Genomic DNA, 20,031 nt, shown 5'->3' with positions numbered 1-20,031 from the left:
ACATAGTTCAGACTCCTTTTAGATTTAACAGATTTACCGTAATCTCACCACATCCAACCAGACCATATTTTTTTTAGTAAACCTCCTTTTATTGAGTATCTTCCAAACCACTGACATAGTTTTTTCAACAGAGTTTTCAGAGAAATTCTCACTAATTTTTCAAACTCATGTTTCTTTGATTTATATACTATTTGATAATATAATTACGGCAACAAGTGCAATTGACATGAGCAGTTTTGAGAGCAAAGTTAACTATCATCAGCATACAATTCAGTCTTCTGAGCGTAAGTGAGTGAGCCTGCCTATCAACCATGGGCATTCAGAATGCCATGGCTGTTGATCAAAATGTTTTACAAAGTTAAAGAAGAATTAGATCTAATCCAGGGATTTGTTAAATAAAAATTAGTTTAGAGGTTTCCACTGTGTTATCTCAGGCATCCAGATTGTCTATAAACATATGACAGGTAGCTATTAAAAGGCTCCATTTTGTTTCAACAGTGAAAATAATTATTGGATACTTGAGTCACATAGTGTCCTGCCAGCTTTTCTTTCTAATGATAGTTTGAAAATGCCTAAGTCAAAGAGTTTTTAAAAAGAAAGGCTCTGAAAATATCAAGCAATTTTTCATGGATCATATCTTTCCCTCCCTTCCATTATCTCTACTTACTTTACACTTGCTGCAAATACTTCATGGTCTGTCCCTCAAGCAGCTCACAGACCAGAAGAGATCAACTCACAGATGACAACTGTAGAGTGCCATAGAGGAGGTGCTCTGATACGGAGAAGGACAGAGCTCTCTGACAGCCCTGACAGCCAGAGGCCTGGAGATCAACCTTGAAAAAGCCTGGCTGATAATAGAAGCCTTTGTCAAGGAAACCACATCTGAATTAGATCTTTAAACATGATTTAGCCAAAGGAAGAAGCTCAAGCAGACAGAGCAGCATGACTGCTGTCTGAGGTCACAATTTAACCTGTCTGTGTCCTCAAGACTCATTGCCACCCTTTGCACACAGTCAATCTTGAACTTTATCCCTGAATCAACAATCTGGAACAAAGTTAATGTGGGAACATGTATATTAGGGTAATTTTAAGTTCAAGGAGGGAGAATGTTGCAGATGAGACTTGGTATAGGATCCAAATCTGAAAAGACCACGAGTGTCACATAAAAGTTTGGATTTTTCGTCTGAAGAAACAGAAAAGCTATCAAAGGGTTTTAATTTAGGTAGTGACATGAGCAAATCCGCACTTACAAGGATAAATCTGGCAGCACCGAGGAGAAAGATCCGCTAAGAGGCAATTGCATTAATTTAGTCCTGAAATTATGAGCACCTAAACCCAGGCAGACCAGGGGAGATGGAGAAGAGGGGATTAAGCTGATCCCTGCATTCGGATTACTCTAATAACAAGGACAAGAATTAACAGTGTGCGAGTATTCTCAGATTTTTCCTTTCTCCTTCATCATAAACTAAGAAAATGGCAAGTGAAGGAAAGGAGGAAATTAAATAAAACTTCATCCGTCCTGATGCTTAAGAAACCTGGGAGTTTATTCTTGAATTATGCCCAATCATATATACAGTTCTCCATTCATTTAGTTAATAAATGTTTACTGGGTACCCTCTTTGAGCCAAGTACAGTTCCAGCCACTGGAATTACAAGACGAACAGGTCCAATGAAGTTCTACCCAAATAACTCTAATTTCTCAGTTTCTCTCGATTCCAAATGTCTGCACACATATTCTCTTCTCTCCACTTCTCTCCCTTATCTGATTAAGTCTTACTCATGCTCTGCATGAGCTGAAAAGCCACTTCCTCTCCCATGGGACTTCCCAGACCCTCAGCCATGGTTGGGGCCCCAGGACTTGTGCTTCCATTGTACTTGCCTGGTACTTCCTCTGAGAGAACATCTGATCGCATGGCACATAAATCATGCTGGTTCAATAGCCTGTGAGGCCCTGAGGACACGGACCCCTCTGCTCTGGTCACTGCCCAGCAAAGAGTAGGCATTCAAATACTTTGTGAATAAATGGTGAGTAAATGAATTAAATGCCTCAACACAGGGAATTGTTTCTTCCTCCATAAAAATGATACTTTTAGAAAGCCAAACTCATCACTATACTTTAAACTGGCATTAAAGTAGCCTTCTACTCAGGAAGTTCAAGGCTGTTATATGTTAACATTCTGTATTTCTAGCTTCTACTTCTAGATTGAGAAATGAGCCACATATGGTTAGCTAAACTCATTTGTGAAAACTTGGCATGTTCTCAAACCATATTCAAAGCTTATGTTAGTTTTGAAGACACAAATAAAAAAATATATTTTCCAGAACCTCCCCTTCTTTGGTTGAATTTTTGGAAAAGATCTCCCACGATGTGAACTTCTGTAAACTACATTCTAAGTTGAATCTGAATATCATTATATGATTTGAATTTTCCATATACTGTCTCTTCTTCAAGCCATGACACTTTAAGGAGTAGAGGAGTATTATTTGTATATACAAATGAGGAATGTTTTAATTTTAGATTCCAAAATACCATAGATAATAACATATGCTAATCTTAAAAGCACTCGACATGTTTCAAGTAAAAAATAAGTCTTTTAAAGATGTACCATAGAATTTGTTCTGGCTTTAATAAACATTAGATTTCAGTCACATCTCTTTAGAGACTCAGAAGTGAATAATAGGAACTTTGATAAAGGTTAAAAAAATCTCTCTACTCCCCACTCTAACCTCCTCACTTTATTTTATGACTAAGCATTAAAGCAATGGGCTGCAGTATCAACTTCAAACTCTAGGCAATAAGCACTTATGATAAATAATGACATATTTGTTTTTCAAGCATAAGTCTAGCCATGATTACCTTAAGCCCTAACTTTCATAAAAATCTTGAATTATCATGGAGTTTTGACAGAAAAAAACCATAAAATCCATTCAAAAATTTGCCGAACTCTATATTATACCCACAATTATGACAGAAAAGATAAATTATTTATTTTTGTTACTTTTCCTTCATTTTCAAGCAAGATCTTTTTTCTCCCCTAATTTGGATTTGGAAGTGTATTGCCTGACAATTATTGTCAAAGCCCTCTTACAGAAATAAGCAAAATGCCCTTATACTGTTAAAGTATTTTTTCTTTTATGGTGCCATAGGTTGGAAATTTATCATTAAAATGCCCTCCTTATAACTGGGTACAGTAAGGTAAAAACCGATACAGAGTTGCCTGGCAAACCAGGAAGTTAGGGAAGGCGCCTTAATATTTGTCTAGCCTCAACTTGTATTGGACACCTTCCTAGGTGTCCTTGACATTTTTTAATCTTATTTTAATTTCTTACAACAACTCTGGAAAGTATTTCCCTCATATAAAGATAAAGGTAATGGAAGCTCAGAAAGTATGTGCCTCCTACCTAAAATCAGGTAGCTACTCAATGGTTGATTACATATTTAATATTCTTTCTGAGACACCAAATTTTGGGCAGAGTTGAAGTATCTTAGCAAAGAGAAATAATATAGTGCTTAAGTATATCAATTTTAAATATAACATCTGGAGTTAGAAACTGAATCCCTTCTCTTCGGGACAAGTTTCTTTTTTCCTATTGTTTTGTTTTATTTAGTTTTGTTTTGCTATTATAGTTCACCACATCAGGTAATAAAAAGGTGTGTAAAGATCCCGTTTTTAACACTTGACCTTAAGATCCAAGAAGCATCAATAAATAGCCAGACACCGGAAATTGATGTCTGGAAAAGCATGAGGAAGAGTTAAGATATTAGGAGCACAAAAGTAGAAAATAGATATCATGGAGGATATGAAGTGGTGAAAATGAATGTTTGTGCCTAAGGCAAGAAATCCACAGGTTATGGCTTTGAATAAGCAAGTGGGGCTCAGGGAAGACATTGAGGGTAATGGTGAGTGAACAATTTGGAAGAAAATATGAACACAGTTTAATGTTACTGGAGCCAAGTTTCCACATCAAAGTGTACTGCATGATCAAAAATATATATATATGGGGCAAACCTATTTGGCATGTAATTTTTTCCACTTATACTGTTAAAAGGAAGGATATTTTCCAGCAATAAATAAGAATGATGCATTCATTTCCTGCCCTGTGTCATTCCTAGTCCTTTCCTGATATCAATTGCATTTTCTGACACGTTAGCCAATAATATTTATTTAGTAATTGCTGCATTGTACTGGCTCATTTAGGACTGTATTCCAATGTAAGTGCCAGAAAACCCAACTAAATCGGGCTTCAACAAAATGGAATTTAGTATTTGACAAAACTGAAGGGCCCTAGGATTTACCTAGCTGCAGGCACATCTAGATCCAGGTCTACGATGCCACAGACCTGGTTCCACTAGTCTCTCTTTGTAGTGGCAAGAGGGCTGAGGCATTTTGAGATGCTACCCAGTGCCCAGGTTTACTCTGATTCACCAGTTTGCCAGTCACTACAATAGTCATGGTGGCCAGGCGGATCTAGTGATTGATTGGCTGAGTCTGTGTAACATGTTAGACTGAGAGGAAGAAGACTGATCTCCATGTAGGATTTATCATTGCCAGAATTAGGGAGAATGAATCCCTTGGAAGCACAAATGACAAGTGTCCATGAAATTCTCTAAGCCCTCTATCATCTATCTATCTATCTATCTATCTATCTATCTATCATCATCTATCTATCTATCTATCATCTATCTATCTATCTATCTATCTATCTATCTATCTATCTATCTATCTATCTATCTATCTATCTATCTATGTGTGTATGTATGTATGTATCTATGTATCTATATATGTGTGTATGTATGTATGTATCTATGTATCTATGTATCTATGTATCTAATCTATCTCCAAAGTGGATTTACTTCCTTTCTTCATTTTTTTCCTTCATAAAACAAGTATGTTTGAGCACCTATAATGTGACAGTGTTTATAACAGTGAGCGAGAACACAAGACTCCTGCCTGCATGAAGCTCAAGGTGAGTGGATGTGAAGTGCCACTTGTACTCATCAAGGCCTAATGGGGCTGGGATGATGAATTGTATGACAATTTCCATCTGCCAAAAATCACGGAGGATGTAATGAATCACACGTCTCTCTTAACAGTCAGACTATGGGTTGAGGCATATTGCCTGTCAAAATAGGAAAAAGTATAACATACCAATCTTTTGGCTCTTTCTATGTATAATTTTTCATAAGCACAGATTGTTTTAGCTGGAAATGATACCTAGAAGAGGCCAGTGTTGAGGGGGGAAAGGGCAAGTTCTAGAGCGGGGGTCCCCCTGGTGAGTGGGCTAGCGGGAATCACAGGGCAGCATAGGGTCATCAGTGTTAGGTCTTGTGTATCTGCAGAGAAGGCAAGAGGAAGACAGCATCAAATATAAACTTTTTTAAGTAGTAATTTTAATGAATAAAATCTCAATATTGATTTCCTTCTGCTCATTCATTATAAAAATGCCTAACATGAAAGATTTGAATATTTAGCAGATGACAGTGGTAAACTTGCCCACAGGTAAATTTTACTATCTCCTTTAGAGATATAGTCTCCACCTCCCTTTCAGATTTACCCCATTGACTTTATGATTGAATAATCCCTTTCCCTAATATCAGATAAAGACATCTTCTTGAAAAATCAACAGAAAAAATTCCAGGGAGTTCAGAACTTTGCAAAGGTAAAAATATACTGGATTATGCATCAGTGTTAGAGATGGATTTTTGAGCTTAGCTTCATAGAACTGTTACAAAAAAAAAAAAAAATTCCAAGCAAGAAGCAAACTCCTAGGTAATACCTCTGTTTGTATCCCAACTTCCTAGATATCCTTGAAAGAGGGTATACATATGAACCGGGATTCTGGTTTTTTTTTTTTTTTTCCAGTGGTTCCCAGGAATACTCTACTATGAGATATTGACATATTTGCTTCAAAATGACACAGAGAAGCAGTGCCTCTGTCACTTTTAGAGTTGACATCTCACCTTAGCAGCTCACCCTTCTCAGGGGTTGTGTTTTCATCTCTGAAAGGAAGCATTTCTCAGAAGGTGACATAAAACATTAATGTTGATGGATTTTCAAGAAGACAGCAAGACAAGTAACAATCTCTATTGAATAGCATTGTCGAAGCAGCTCTGAAGTTCTTGTTTTGTACCTTTCTTGGTCAGTCCCGATCAACAGGTACTTTAAAAAAAGTCAAAGCAAGTACTGAAGAAAGTTAAGGACATGGAGACTATGTTTGCCTAGATTATCTTGAGTTAAATGTCAGATTTTGTTTTGACTTTGTGCACAGTTTTTTGAGGTTACATGGTACCACGTACCACTTTTTTTAGAGATATGGCCTTACATTGTACATTATGATCCCATAAACAAAATTCAGGAGGACAGGATTTAAAAGTAGGAATTGTAAAGCTAAAATTATTGACTGCATATGATATGATATGTCAGATTCCATGCTAAATGCTTCATATGTAGCATTTCAGGTAAACTTGATAACAATTCCATGAGGCTACTACTACTATTTATCTCTTAAGGAAATGGTCTTTGGGATCAGCAACTAAAGTAGAGGTGCTAAATGGTGGAACTGAGGATAGAAACCACAACTCAGTGATTCCAGAGCACAAATGTCCAGGTCTGTTCATAAGCCAGTAACTTTTTTGGAGAAGTTTACAAATATTTTATCAATTACTTCTAGGGAAACAACTTGCTTTGATTTAAGTAGTACTTTATTTTTTTAAATTTTATAATAGACAAACAAACCAACAGACAACTACGTCTTGCAACATTACCTTCATTGTGTGAGAAAAAGTGTACTTCTTTAAATTCAGGGTTATGAAATTTATTTTTATTTTTATAACGTGAGATGTGTCAGGCTTAATCTATCTTGAGCACTAGAGTCTTACTGCAAAAAGACTGCTTTCTTCAGCCCACGTAACTTTCACTTCAAGCCAAGTATTCCTATAGTGGAGTTAGTTCCTACTTTCCCAACCAGCATTTACATACTCAGTCTGAAGCAAGAGACTGCCCTATTTTCACAGGCATTTCTTATTTCTGGGGTCTCACTTTTGTTATTAGGCTTTCTCTTTCTTGCTTCTTTGGTTTCTGAATGTCATAGATTGTATGATCGTTCCCAAGTATGTTTTTTCATGACCTCCAGAAAGCAGATACCAAGATAGATGAAATTTAGAGGGAGAGATTTATTGAGGAGAATGCCTGGGATAAGGAGGGAGCAGGAATAGGCAGAAAAAGCCTCAGACCACAATGTAGCATGACACCTGTGAAAGGAGAAGGGGAAGGAAAAATAATTGGATAGGAAGAGCTTCAGACCATGGTGTAGCTATGGGGAAGTCTCAGCCAACCCAACAGGGAAACTCAGACACAAGGACTCCCACGCTGGGCAGAAATAGCCAGGTCCCATACCTCATATGCTCAGCTGTTAGCTAGGAGCTTTCCATGGGCAGAGTGGCCTTGACCTAAATGCTGCATCCGATTTGAAGACTCTATGGCTGGGGGCTGTCAGCTAAGTGCTGTCCTTAGAGAAGTTTCATGGCTGCCACAATTCACCCCTTATGCTCAGCAGATGCTCTTCTGCAGGTTTGGGGACCAGCTCTTTCATGGATCCTGTTGGATGCTTCATGAGGGAAAACTTACAAGGGGACAGTTGGTGTGAGAAACTATAGCTCCTTTCACTGCAGTTCATATGGGGCTTGCAACTGATATGCATTATCTCCCTCCTCCCACACTTATTCTAAATTCACCTCACTCTCACTCTCAACTAACATGTCTGCTGGTCTCAGTGTCTTGCCCAGTGGTGAGACTAATTTAACAAGAGGTTGGGACATCTGGTCAACAAAACCTTCTCGGGCCAGGTTGCTGCAGGTGACCTTTCAAACTCACAGCTGGGCAAGGGAGTAACCAGAGGGGTCCCATACATTTTTCTCTCTGAACCATCTTGTAACAGCAGCTCCGCCTCTTCCTACTGATCAGGGTCCGTGATCTCTTCCACAATGGAGACCTGTCTTCTTCTCTGCTGGCCACTATACAAAGGGAGCTCCAATTACTTAGGAGGCAGCTATAGCCTTGTTGTTCAATGGGACCTTTACTGTATCTTCGAGAAAGAGTGTGTCCGCTTTGGAGACCAAGACTTCTAACTAGGTAGAGACCAGAATTATGGGGGCAAGAAGCACAAAACCCCTCAATGGGTCACTAGTTGTCAGCTAACTTCATTCCTAATGTCAAGTTCCCTCTTGAAGGGAGATCTCAGAGGCATATGCTACAAGTGCTGTACCTGTATTTGGTCCCCTACCTGGAAGAGGATTATGCATCCCCACATATTGTCATGTAACTTGCAGTGATTTCCTGTTGGAAGAGAATCTATCCCCACTCCATTGACATCAAACTTGGCCATAAGACTGGTTTTAGCCAATGGAATGTGAGTTCAAGATTACATGCCCCATCTGAGCAGAAGCTTTAAGAGACACTGTGTGGTTCTGTGAGTGTTTTTCTCTCTCTGCCATACTGAGAACATATCTCAGTAGGGGCTAGATCCGAGAATGAAAAAGACATGTGGAATACAGCCACAGCTGATGCACAGCTGACCCAATGAATACAAGCAAGAAGTAAACCTGTGTTGTTAAAAATAACTAAGAATAGGGGATTATTTGTTACTTCAGGATAACCTAACAAGATCTGACTAATACATTGTACCTTGTCTTATCTGTGATATTTTGCCTGGTCTCTGGTAAGTCTCCTTTGTCCCACTTTCTGATAACTCTGTTTCCCTGGCTGTTTCTAACTAACAGATGTCTGCTCATTAATGTCTCTAACTATTGTTCTTAATGTTTCTGGGGGTTTCTGGATTGACTACATCAAAAACATCTGGATATAGTTTTTTAAGAAACTCATTGGCTACAGAGTATGGCTAACTGGCTACAGAGATTCTGATTCAACAAATATGATTCGGTATTTGTCCTTAGTATGAATCTAGGAATTTTAAAAAAACTCCTCATGGTGCTATCCTAAATTCAGGAATTAGTTGTATGCTATGTTTCATAATCTTCAATTTCCTTTTGATTAATCATCTTTACTGGTCTCTTGAACCTAGGTGTACCATAACCTTTATTGCTTACCCTTAGCCTTGGATGATGGCCTTTCTATCCAACTTACCTTAGCCCCACATTTTCATCCTGCATTCACAGCCTGGTCAAATTGAATTTGTACCTGAGACCTGCCATTGTTTAAAGCATACACTGAATTTCTCTTTGGAAAAAGTGTTTCTGTGTGTGTGTGTGTGTGTGTGTGTGTGTCTATGTGTGTATACATTACATATATGAGCAAAAGGATAGAGAGTTACAGGAAATTGTTTTATGCTGAAAAAATGTAATTTTGAAGCAACAGAGCTAATTATCTGTCTGGGAAAATGTGCAGGCTCTATTTAGGTCAAAAGTAACAGAGAAATTGCTGATACAATTATTCCTCATAACTCTCATAAATGCCTATGTGCATTAATACATGCATAAATCCCCTCACGTGGATATATTACTGGGAATGACTGTCTAAATAATCCTCAAATCACCTTTTATTCAGTGATATGGCAGCAGAAATAAGGAAAAGACATGCAAAATGATTGAGGCAAAGTTAGATGAGATCAAATATTTCATCTTCTATGAGAAAGATTAAGGTCACAATCATCACAAATCAATGACAAATCTTCACATTCCATCATACCCTGATCTCACCTCCACCACACCATTCTGCCTTAAATTCTTACTGATTTTTCACAAACCATTCCATCTGAATTTATTCTAGTTTAATTTTTGGCTGATGTTCTTGAAGAAAGCATAGAACGTGAAATGCGTGAAAACACTACATGGATCTAGGATACTGACCACTACAATGTGAAAACTTCCACTTAGACATTTCCTTGATTTCATTCATGCTTCTAGATATCCACTGCTCTGGTTAGTGCACTGATATTTCTTTATTTTGCTTTGCAAAGATAGTATATCTAGTATCTGAATATCGACTCATAATACTCAGGAAAAAAATGAAATAAATATAAAAAAACATTTGTGGTTGAATAGCAAGTTGTGATCAGAATTAAATACCAGAATCAGAGTCACATATTCTTGTTGAATCCTTTCTGGCTCTATTCACAAGGGTCACATAATTGTCATAACTCCTTCAGCAAAGGGGGAAAAACAAATATTTACCATGATATTTCCCAGTGGAATGTAAAATGTATGACAAACATTAGAGTCATGAAAGATACAATAAAGAGCCAGCTAAAATTACGATTAAAGAAAGGCCCAAATAAATTTATATCTGGAAAGGTAGACTCAACAGGCTTCCAAAATTCATATATTCAAAGATACTTTTTTACTTCATACATGTCTAAGAAAATCAACAAAATATTTCTAACAATTCTTCTTTTTGTTTTCTTTATTGATGAATGAGCAAAAATGGGGATGACTCTAGAAAAACCTCTCTTAAAAATTCATATTGACATTCATGTCCTTTTTCTTCATAGGGTCACCATTACTTAATAGAATAGAAAGGCACCCAACAGTCATTTCCTATATGATTAACTGAGCTTCAAGCTGAGAGAGTTTTCTTATATATTTTAAAATTTCTGTTCGAACTTTCCAATGTAAAACTTAAAAGCCTTACATTTGGAAACTTTGCATACTCTGAATAGAACTATCCTAGGATCGGATGAGATTTTAACTCTTGATACATCTCTTTATTAGATGCTGCTATTTTATTCTGTGAGACTAATTTATTAGTAGAACTAAGTTACTAGTGTAACCAAAGGATTCTGGAAACCTGAGAGAGACTAACAATTATTCTATTGATTTAAGCAAGTATTTTCCCCTTCCTTCCTTCCTTCCTTCTTTCCTTCCTCCCTCCCTCCCTCCCTCCTTCCCTTCCTTCCTTTACCTCCTCTTCACTTCCTATCTCTCTCTCCCCCCTTGTACTGGTAACAGAACCCCTTTTGTTGTTGTTGTTGTTTTGTTTTTCCCTCTATATTAACTAGGTAAAAGTAGAGATGATCTTGCTGAAGTGGAGAAGAGTTTCAAATGCTGCCCCCTTGACCTCAGTCATGTGTCAAAAGTCTATGACATATATACACTACTATATATAAAATAGATAACTAATAAGAACCTACTGTATAGCACAGGGAACTCTACTTAATACTCTGTAATGGCTTATATGGGAAATGAATCTAAAAAAGCATGGATATATGTATATGGATAACTGATTCACTTTGCTGTACACCTGAAACTAACACAACATTGGAGATCAACTATACTCCAATAAAAATTAAAAAAAAAAAAAAAAAAAGGCAGTCTACAAGTCATTGTCACCAGGAATTCTTGTTTCCTTTTTAAGCCACAGACAAGATTTACCTGAAAGTAGAGACAAGCAATTGAAGATGAAATGTGCTATGTGGTAACTTTTTTTTTTTCTTCAGAATACTATTTTGAGAGTATGTGGATACCAGGATACCAGAATTTCTGATTATGATCAAATTTTATTTGCTTTACTGTCATATTGAATGCAAAAGCATAGAATATTTTCATGTTATTGGAAACGTTTCTTCACCAGTGTCAAGTTAAAATGTGAACTATCAACAGTTATAGATATGCTTGTGCCCATGATCTTGCACATCCTGGCTCACTTGGCGCGGGTTTCGTCTTTCTTTTACAGCATAGGTGGAGAAGTAGGGCGAGGCCACGAAGGAACTTACGTGGGCAAACACTTCCGCATGGGATTCATGACGATGCCCGCTCCTCAGGACAGGCTGCCCCATCCTTGCTCCAGTGGCTTCTCTGTGAGGTCGCAGTCGCTGCACTCGGTCGGGGGCACAGACGATGACAGCAGCTGTAGCTCCCGGAGACAACCACCCCCGAAGCCCAAGCGGGACCCCAGCACCAAGCTGAGCACGTCGTCCGAGACGGTCAACAGCACGGCGGCCAGTAAGAGCGGGAAAGGTCCCGAGCGGAACGAAGGTAAAACCCGCCAGGCCCACTTCACTTAGAAAGAGACTTCAGGCCACGTGTCCGGGTCCGCATACTAACCAGCCTCTGCCTTCCTCCCTGGGTCGCATAGCCCTGTCTCCCTCCCCCCGAGTCCTAGAAAAGAGGAATCCAGGGGGGATGGCTATTTATCTGGGTGTTGTCAAATGACACCCAGAAAAATGTATTTAATTTATATCATCGGAAAGAAAAAGCAGTATATGAGTTTTCTAGCCCCCTTAAAGCTTTGAATCATTAGAAAATGATTTTGCCTAGCAATATGTTTAAAATTTATATTTGCTTGCTTTTATTAGTATTATTTGTATGATTATAGAAGTATCATGTGATCATTAGGGAGCTTTGTAATGCAGGAAAATATAAAGAAGAAAAATTGTAATCATCTTTAGAAATGATCATTTCTTTTAACATTTGGCTGTACTTTCTTGCAGTGAATATGAATTTATGCATGTATGTGTGTACGTTTGTAGTATACACACACGTGTGCACGTATACATATTAAAGTCTCTACTTCAATCTCTATTCTATTTCTACCTATATTTATATTTTTCCTCAGCCATGAAATACATAAATCAAATATATCTTAGTCTCCTTGCTGGTCTATGATTATAAATTAGGCCAGGTTAACACCATATCTCACCAGCTCTTTAGCCTTGCTTGAATAAATAAGTTTCAGCTTTCCTGAGTTTTTCCTGAGAGTCCCTTGGTGGGAGAGTAGTTGCAAGTGTGTTTTGATACAGGCACATTCAGATTTTTGTGTGTCAGTTGTGGAAAATGCTTCAGGCTTTCCAGTGCTGTCAGTGGCCAGCTTGAGAGCATGGCTCTATGAGGTCCCAAGGTCTTTCTCTTACCCTGTCTGTCCCTGACATTCTCCCCAGTTGGCTCCCCTGAGCGCCCAGTGTTCCAAGTTTCCCAGTAGCTTGCAGCAGAGAGTGGAAGCCAGGTGGTCCTTTCCTCAGCTGGGTAGGTTTCTTTGTCACCTGGGATCCCCAGTCACTCACAAAAGCCCCCTCATCTTCTGCTCTAATCCTTCCACCGAAGCTCAAACCTAGTCCGTGAGACGGGTGCCCAGGAAGCATGTACCATCTTTTCTAGTAGCCTCATCTCTCCTTTCTCCCATATCGGTGTCCAAGTGCCTATTTAGCCAAAAAAAAAAAAAAAAAAAAAAAGCCTCAGCGTATATTGAAGAATACAAATAAGTGCCTGGAGATGGAGCGAATCCATGCATTCATTCTATAGGGAAAATCTCCACTTATGCTCAGTTTTTTCCTACTTCACATATATGTGAAAATACATCATGAGTGTGTGTTTGTGCAATTATATATGTGAATAACATGTGTATATGTATATTTACAAAATCGAAATCCTAGTGCATAGAGTTCTGTGTTTTATATTATCAGTTATTTTCTTGTGACTATTTTCCATGACATTCAGTTTGTTGGGAAACACCATTTTTAGGAGGGGCATATACATCATGAAACTTTATTTAATCATTATCTCTTTGATGAAGTCTTAGGTTGGTTCCGGTTTGTTTTGCTATAATGAATATCACTGTAATGAAGATGTGTGTGTGTCTGTGTGTCTGTTTGTTTGTGTAACTCTATTGTTCCTCTGATGTCTTGGAATAGATTAGAATTCTGAGCCTTTTTTCTCATGAGTCATGGTCACCAGTATGTCCTTCAACTTGTAACACATTGATCTTTTAGAGACAATTTAGGTGTTTCATGTACTTGTTAATAAACTAAAAGGCTCTAGAGATCTGCCTTTTGTAAATTTTAAATATTGTTCCTAAGTTTCCTCTGCTATTGATATATGGTGCCTTGCATTTCTCTTTATATCCTGTGATCTTGCTGCCAAAAATTGCCCTTTTCCTACTTCTACTGCCAGAAAACTGCACAATTATTTACATTAGATTGTTTTCAAAAGCAGTTTGCTGATTTGGAACAGTGGTCTCTGAATGATGAGGGCCTAGAATGATTCAAGAATAAAGAGGAATAAAAGACCCATTGGAAGGGGAGGGGAAAATGAAACAGACAAGGCAAGCAGACAGTAAGGTGTGTGTTATCAGGGGTGTAATGCTCCTGGAAACATTCCTGGAAGCAGTGTAATGTATACACTTCTGAAGAGAACCCCCCAGGAAGGGGACCTGGGGCATTCAAAGTAGACACGTGGAAAATCATGATTGTCCCACAGAAGAAACATTTGAGTGGTGATTCAATTGTCTTAAGAATAGAACTCATTACCATTCATTTGAGATGTTGTAGGTAGCTAATTTCTGAAGTAGAGAAGCTCATAGTTCTTTCAGATCCCTTCACCATCTAAAGATCTAAGCCTCTAAATAGCTAGTTATCAAACAGAAGACAGCAGCTCTGTTATCTTTATTCCTTCTGAGGACAGAAGAGGAGACAGTGAGTAAATTACAGCAGCAGCAAAGACTTATCTCAGACTTGGAAAACTACTTTATGGTCAGTGAGGCTTATTAAATACTAGGTTCAAGTTCAACATCTTTCCTCAGAAGGACCTCTAAGGATGGGTTGAGGAGCCTTCAGCTGTAGTGCCTCTTTGAGGGTGGTCAATGGACCAGATAGACTATTAAGATTCAGTGCAGAAATGGTCAACTTCTGTGGAAGAGTGATTCTCAATGCAAATTTCACCTTCTCTTCAGAACACTTAATCAAAAGGCAATTGCAAAACTGGATATATTCAAATCTCTTCTACCAAGTTATGACTTCAGTAACAGGAGAGAATCAGGGCTCAGTTGAGACATGGGAAAAAAATCTTGAGTCCAAATGCATGCGTGCATATGTGCGTACTCAAAGCCAAAATTATATAAATATGTAGATTGTTCTTTTATGAATCCTCAATTCTTTATAATTGTGAGTTAACTGGAGTTCATTACGGAACATATGTTTTCTTTACAATTTTTCTAGCTATCAAAATTATAACAAAGATGAAAAGTGACTTTTATAAATCTTAGTCTGTCTTTTTGCATTAAATGTCAGCAAAATCAAAATATTGATTCAGTGGCGTTAGAATGATTTCCATGGTAACCAGCTTCTATTTAAGTAGGGGCTTATGACTTCCTTGTGTTTAAAAGTAAAAAAGAACTGGACCTGTAGCAAAACAGCTTTTCAGAGTAGGAAAAAAATAGTTTAGTTATGAATACAACCAAAACTCCCATACCAAGAAAATTATAATTTAGCTTTTAAAAATTGTAATTCTGTCATATTGAAAATATATATTTACTATTCCATTTTATGATCTGTTATAATAACACCTTTAAAAACATGTACAGTAGAGAAGATAAATTGATCATAAATATGTGATAAATATTTTAATTGCCCTTTGTATTGCTTCAGTGTTATACCTGCTTAGATTGAGGAAAGATCAGATGAAATAATGGGAGTTAACTAGAAAGGAGGAGAGGCCTGAGAAGCTGTGTCTTGTGTAGGATGTAGAAAAAGCAGGAACCATGCAAATTCTCATCCTGCGTTCCCATTGCTCAGGTCAACACATATCCCATTTCTCAGCAGCATCATTCCTAGACATGCTCTGTGGTGCAGGCAAAAGGGACTGTACTTAGAATCTACAGGCCAACATTGACTTTGGGCCGGTGATCTAATGAGACTGTTTCTTTACCTTTAAAATGATTATAAAGCACTGAAAACTGATCATACTGCCTCCCTCACAGGCTTATGACAAGCCAGTGGGCTAATGGCCACAATGGGGCATGATAAAAAGAAATTGCTATACAAATGTAAGTTCATAGGATTTTAAATGTGTACTTACTACCTATTAATAGGCTTGAATAACATGACATTTTAGTTTAGTGTAGCATATATATTAAAAATAAATAGGAGGTATAAGGCCTTTATTATGTTGAGGTTGGTTCCCTCTATGCCCACTTTCTGGAGAGTTTTTATCATAAATGTGTGTTGAATATTATCAAAAGCTTTTTCTGTGTCTATTGAGATGATCATATGGTTTTTATTCTTCAGTTTGTTAATATGGTGTATCACATTGATTGATTTGCGAATACTGAAGAATCCTTCCATCCCTGGGATAAATCCCACTTGATCATGGTGTATGATCCACTTAATGAGTTGTTGGATTCGGTTTGATAGTATTTTGCTGAGGATTTTTGCGTCTATGTTCATCAGTGATATTGGCCTGTAATTTTCTTTTTTTGTGACATCTTTGTCTGGTTTTGGTATCAGGGTGATAGTGGCCTCATAGAATGAGCTTGGGAGTGTTCTTTCCTCTGCAATTTTTTGGAAGAGTTTCAGAAGGATGGGTGTTAGCTCTTCTCTAAATGTTTGATAGAATTTGCCTGTGAAGCCATCTGGTTCTGGACTTTTGTTAGTTGGAAGTTTTTAAATCACTGTTTCAATTTCAGTATTTGTGACTAATCTGCTCATATTTTCTATTTCTTCCTGGTTCAGTCTTGAAAGGTTATACCTTTCTAAGAATTTGTCCATTTCTTCTAGGTTGTCCATTTTATTGACATATAGTTTACAAAACAGAAACAGACTTAAAGATATCGAAAACAAACGTATGGTTACCAAAGGGGCAATGAGGGAGGGAGGATAAATCAGGAGTTTGGAATTAACATACACACATTACTATATATAAGATAAATAACCAACAAGATCCTACTGTATAGCACAGGGAACTCTACTCAATATTCTGTGATAACCTATATGAGAAAAGAATCTGAAAAAGAATGAATATATGTATATGTATCACTGAGTCACTTTACTGTACACCTGAAACTAACACATTGTAAATCAACTATACTCCAATAAAAATAAATAGAACAGGAAAAGAAATATATTTAGTATAATGAGGAAAACATTTTTTATTAAACTTCAAGTACTTCTAACACTTTAGACTCCTTTAAAAAATTTAAGTATTCTTTTTTTTTTAACTTTTTTTTATATATTGGAGTATAGTTGATTAAGGGTATTCTTTTTTTGAAGTATAATTAAGGTATAACATTATGTTAGTTTCAGCTGTATAACACGATTCAATATTTGTATATGTTGCATAATGATCACCACAATAAATCTAGATAACATCCATCACCATACATATTACCTATTTTTTGTGATGAGAACTTTTAAGATCTATTCTCTTAGCTACTTTCATATATGCAATCCAGTATTATTAACTGTATTCACCGTGCTGTACATTACATCCCCAGGACTTATTTATTTTATAACTGGAAGTTTGTTCCATTTCACCCATACCTCCAAAACTAAGTATTCTTAACTTTCATTTGTTTTAAACTCTTCTTTCAAGCCATTCTCAACTCTTAATTTATGATAATGCTTCATGATTGTCTTTACAAAACAATGAACTGGGATAGTTCTCCTGGTTTCTGATTTCACCTTCTAGAGATGTTTGGTAGAGTCATATCTATGAATTAAAAATTGGAATACCTGCAGGAACATTTGGAATCTGACTGTCCTCAAAAACTTGAACTGTGTGGTTGAGCCAGAGCCAAAGGGAGGCTAAGTTCATTATAGAATCACTGCCTTAAAAACAAAACCGAACACAAATCCCTCTCTCAAGGTTACCAAACAAAGTAGATTACAGCCTTCAGCCATGTTGCTTTTCATGCCGCCATTTATTCTGCCAATGCTTTGAGTGCCTACCTGGTCGGACTAGAGATCCGGTGGTGAACAGAAGTGGTCCTTTCTTTCATGTTACAACCAATTTTGTTTCCATCTCTCCTGCTCAGCTTGTTTCCCTCTATCCATATCACAAGGCAAGCACTGATTTACAAGAATCTTTTCTAGAAACCAGAAAATCTGGCATGATAACTACGTGAGCATCTTCCGTGTAATTAGCTGTTTAGCTCTGGAAGAAATAGCTTAACACATTTTAATAATGTGGTTTTTTTTCCTACAAAGAATATTTGTTGCTCTTTCGCTGTTCAGTGCTAACAGTTTAAAGGTGCCTGAATCTGATTTTGTACCAATGTACAGCTTCGTAAGCAACCTGTGAGCATTTGAGGAGAGAGGAGGAGAAACAAGTTGATTGCTCTTTCTATTGTGGGGAATTTACAGGTTTACCAGGTCAGAATTCCAGTTTGGGAACCTGCATCAGCCCTAGTCAGGGCCAGCCATAAACTTGATTTTGCTTTCTCGATGACTAGCCCAGAATTCTGACCCTTACAAGATACTCATATAAAAATTTAAGACTGTTCCCTTTATGACTCAGCATGACATATTAGAAAAACATGGGCTTCAGAGGCAAACAGACATATCAGTGCTGCCAACATTTAATACAGTGTCTCTCACAGCCTCATTTTCCTCATCTGTACGATGAGAATAGCAATCCTGGTCTTAGGTGGTAGGTGGAATCTTGTCCAAGATATTTATCCAGATTTCCCTATTCCTTGGTATATTCACCCTGGATATTCCCTGGAACTGACATACCATCGGTGGCCTGAAGATGGAAGGGGCCATGTGGCATGGAATGTGGGTACTCTCTAACAGCAGAGGGTAGTCTCTGGCTAAAAGCCAGCAAGGAAACAGGGACTTCAGTTCTATAACTACAAGGAGCTGAATTCTGCCAACAAGAATGTGCTTAGAAGTGAATTTTCTTCCAGAACCTCCAGACAAGGACCTAGACTGGCTGCCACCTTGACTTCAGCCTGAGCAGAGAACCCAGCCTTCTGGGTTCTGGCCATGCCAAGACTTCTGATCTATAGAACTATGAGCTAATAGAGTGGTATTGATTTTTAAGCTGCTCCATTTATGATAACTTGTTACATAGCAATGGAAAAGTAATCCATTTTACCAATTTGGAGGCAGAAAAAGTGGGGTAAAATCCATTAGCAAAGCACATAGCTTAGAGCCTGAAGAATAGCAGATTCTCAGCAACCTTGCTGCCCTTCCTCTCAGCACTGGGCTGTATTTTCGGATAGCAGAGGGTAGTTAAGACAGTGCTGGTAGCGTTCCAGATTTCCCGGGCCAGACCTTGAAAGTAAATGAGGTGATAGAAGCTCAGAAAATGCTGACATATTAGGCCTCTCGAGTATCTGCTTAACTCTTTCTGAATTTGTTTGGATCTTTTCCTGAGAGGGTACGTCCTTTCTCGCCAACAGTTTTTGTTCTTTCAAAGGGCTCAGCGATGGCTTTTCAGTGGTGTTTTCAATGACTCATTTAAATGACTGCAACTTGCAGGCTTAGTGCCTTTTTTCACATAACAAGTGGCACTTGTACGTCACAGTGTGCTTTCTAGAAGTGTTCAAAGCCCCATTTAGCACCACACTAAGAAAACACAAGGGAAGTGGAAACAAGCTCTCAGAATTTCCATCGTTTTGGCATTGGGTAGTGTTCTAGTGTTTTGTTTTGTGGGATGAGACATGGGGAATTGTCATCGAAGGCCCACATTCCTGGGTTTCACTTTCCAGGTTGACAGAATCAGAAGCTGCTAGGCTTCCTGGTGTAAAAGCCATCTGTCATACCAGGCTGCTCAGACGGAGACAGAGCTGTACATCTAGTGTGTGATCTTTTCCTAATGCACCCTGAGACCCATGAATGAAACCGTTTGTAAGTCAAATCATCTTTCTCTTGGTCCTGGCCATGGCTATTGATTCTAGTCCAAAGAACTACCCTGCCTCTATATGGTCTCACTCAACACCCTTTTAGTAGCAATCTGGATTTGGCCTCATTTGTCTCAGTGTCTTAGATTCATAAGAGAATTTTTGCCCATGTTGTTTGGCACAGATGGATTCTTCCATGAGAGACCAATAAGCTCAAACTTCCCGAGTGTCTGTTGTGATCAGGGCATTAATTGTGAAGGTATTCTATTGCTGTACAAGTTGACACAAATTTTGTGGCTTAAAATAATACACCTTGATTATTTCACAGTCTCTGAGAGTCAGGAGTCTTCTCAGGGTCTCCCAAGGCTGCAATCCAGGTGCCAGCTGGGGTTGGAGTCTTGTCTGAGGCGCAGGGTCCTTTCTTGCTCATGTGGGTATTGGCAGAATTTATTTCCTTGTGGTT

General features: G+C 38.0%; 1 protein-coding gene across 1 annotated transcript in view; it reads left to right on the top strand.

The window, feature by feature from the left end:
* Positions 1-20,031, top strand: part of NYAP2 (neuronal tyrosine-phosphorylated phosphoinositide-3-kinase adaptor 2) — a 243,087-nt gene that overhangs the window by 84,213 nt on the left and 138,843 nt on the right. Inside the window, exon 2 of the mRNA XM_068543754.1 lies at positions 11,688-11,989. Coding sequence (XP_068399855.1) covers positions 11,688-11,989 — 302 coding nt within the window. The remainder of the gene's footprint in view (positions 1-11,687; positions 11,990-20,031) is intronic.

Source organism: Eschrichtius robustus, chromosome 5, assembly GCF_028021215.1.
Source record: "Eschrichtius robustus isolate mEscRob2 chromosome 5, mEscRob2.pri, whole genome shotgun sequence".
In the NCBI taxonomy this organism is placed as follows: domain Eukaryota; kingdom Metazoa; phylum Chordata; class Mammalia; order Artiodactyla; family Eschrichtiidae; genus Eschrichtius; species Eschrichtius robustus.
The sequence above is the reverse complement of the archived record's forward strand: the minus strand, read 5'-3'. Positions and strand labels throughout refer to the sequence as shown.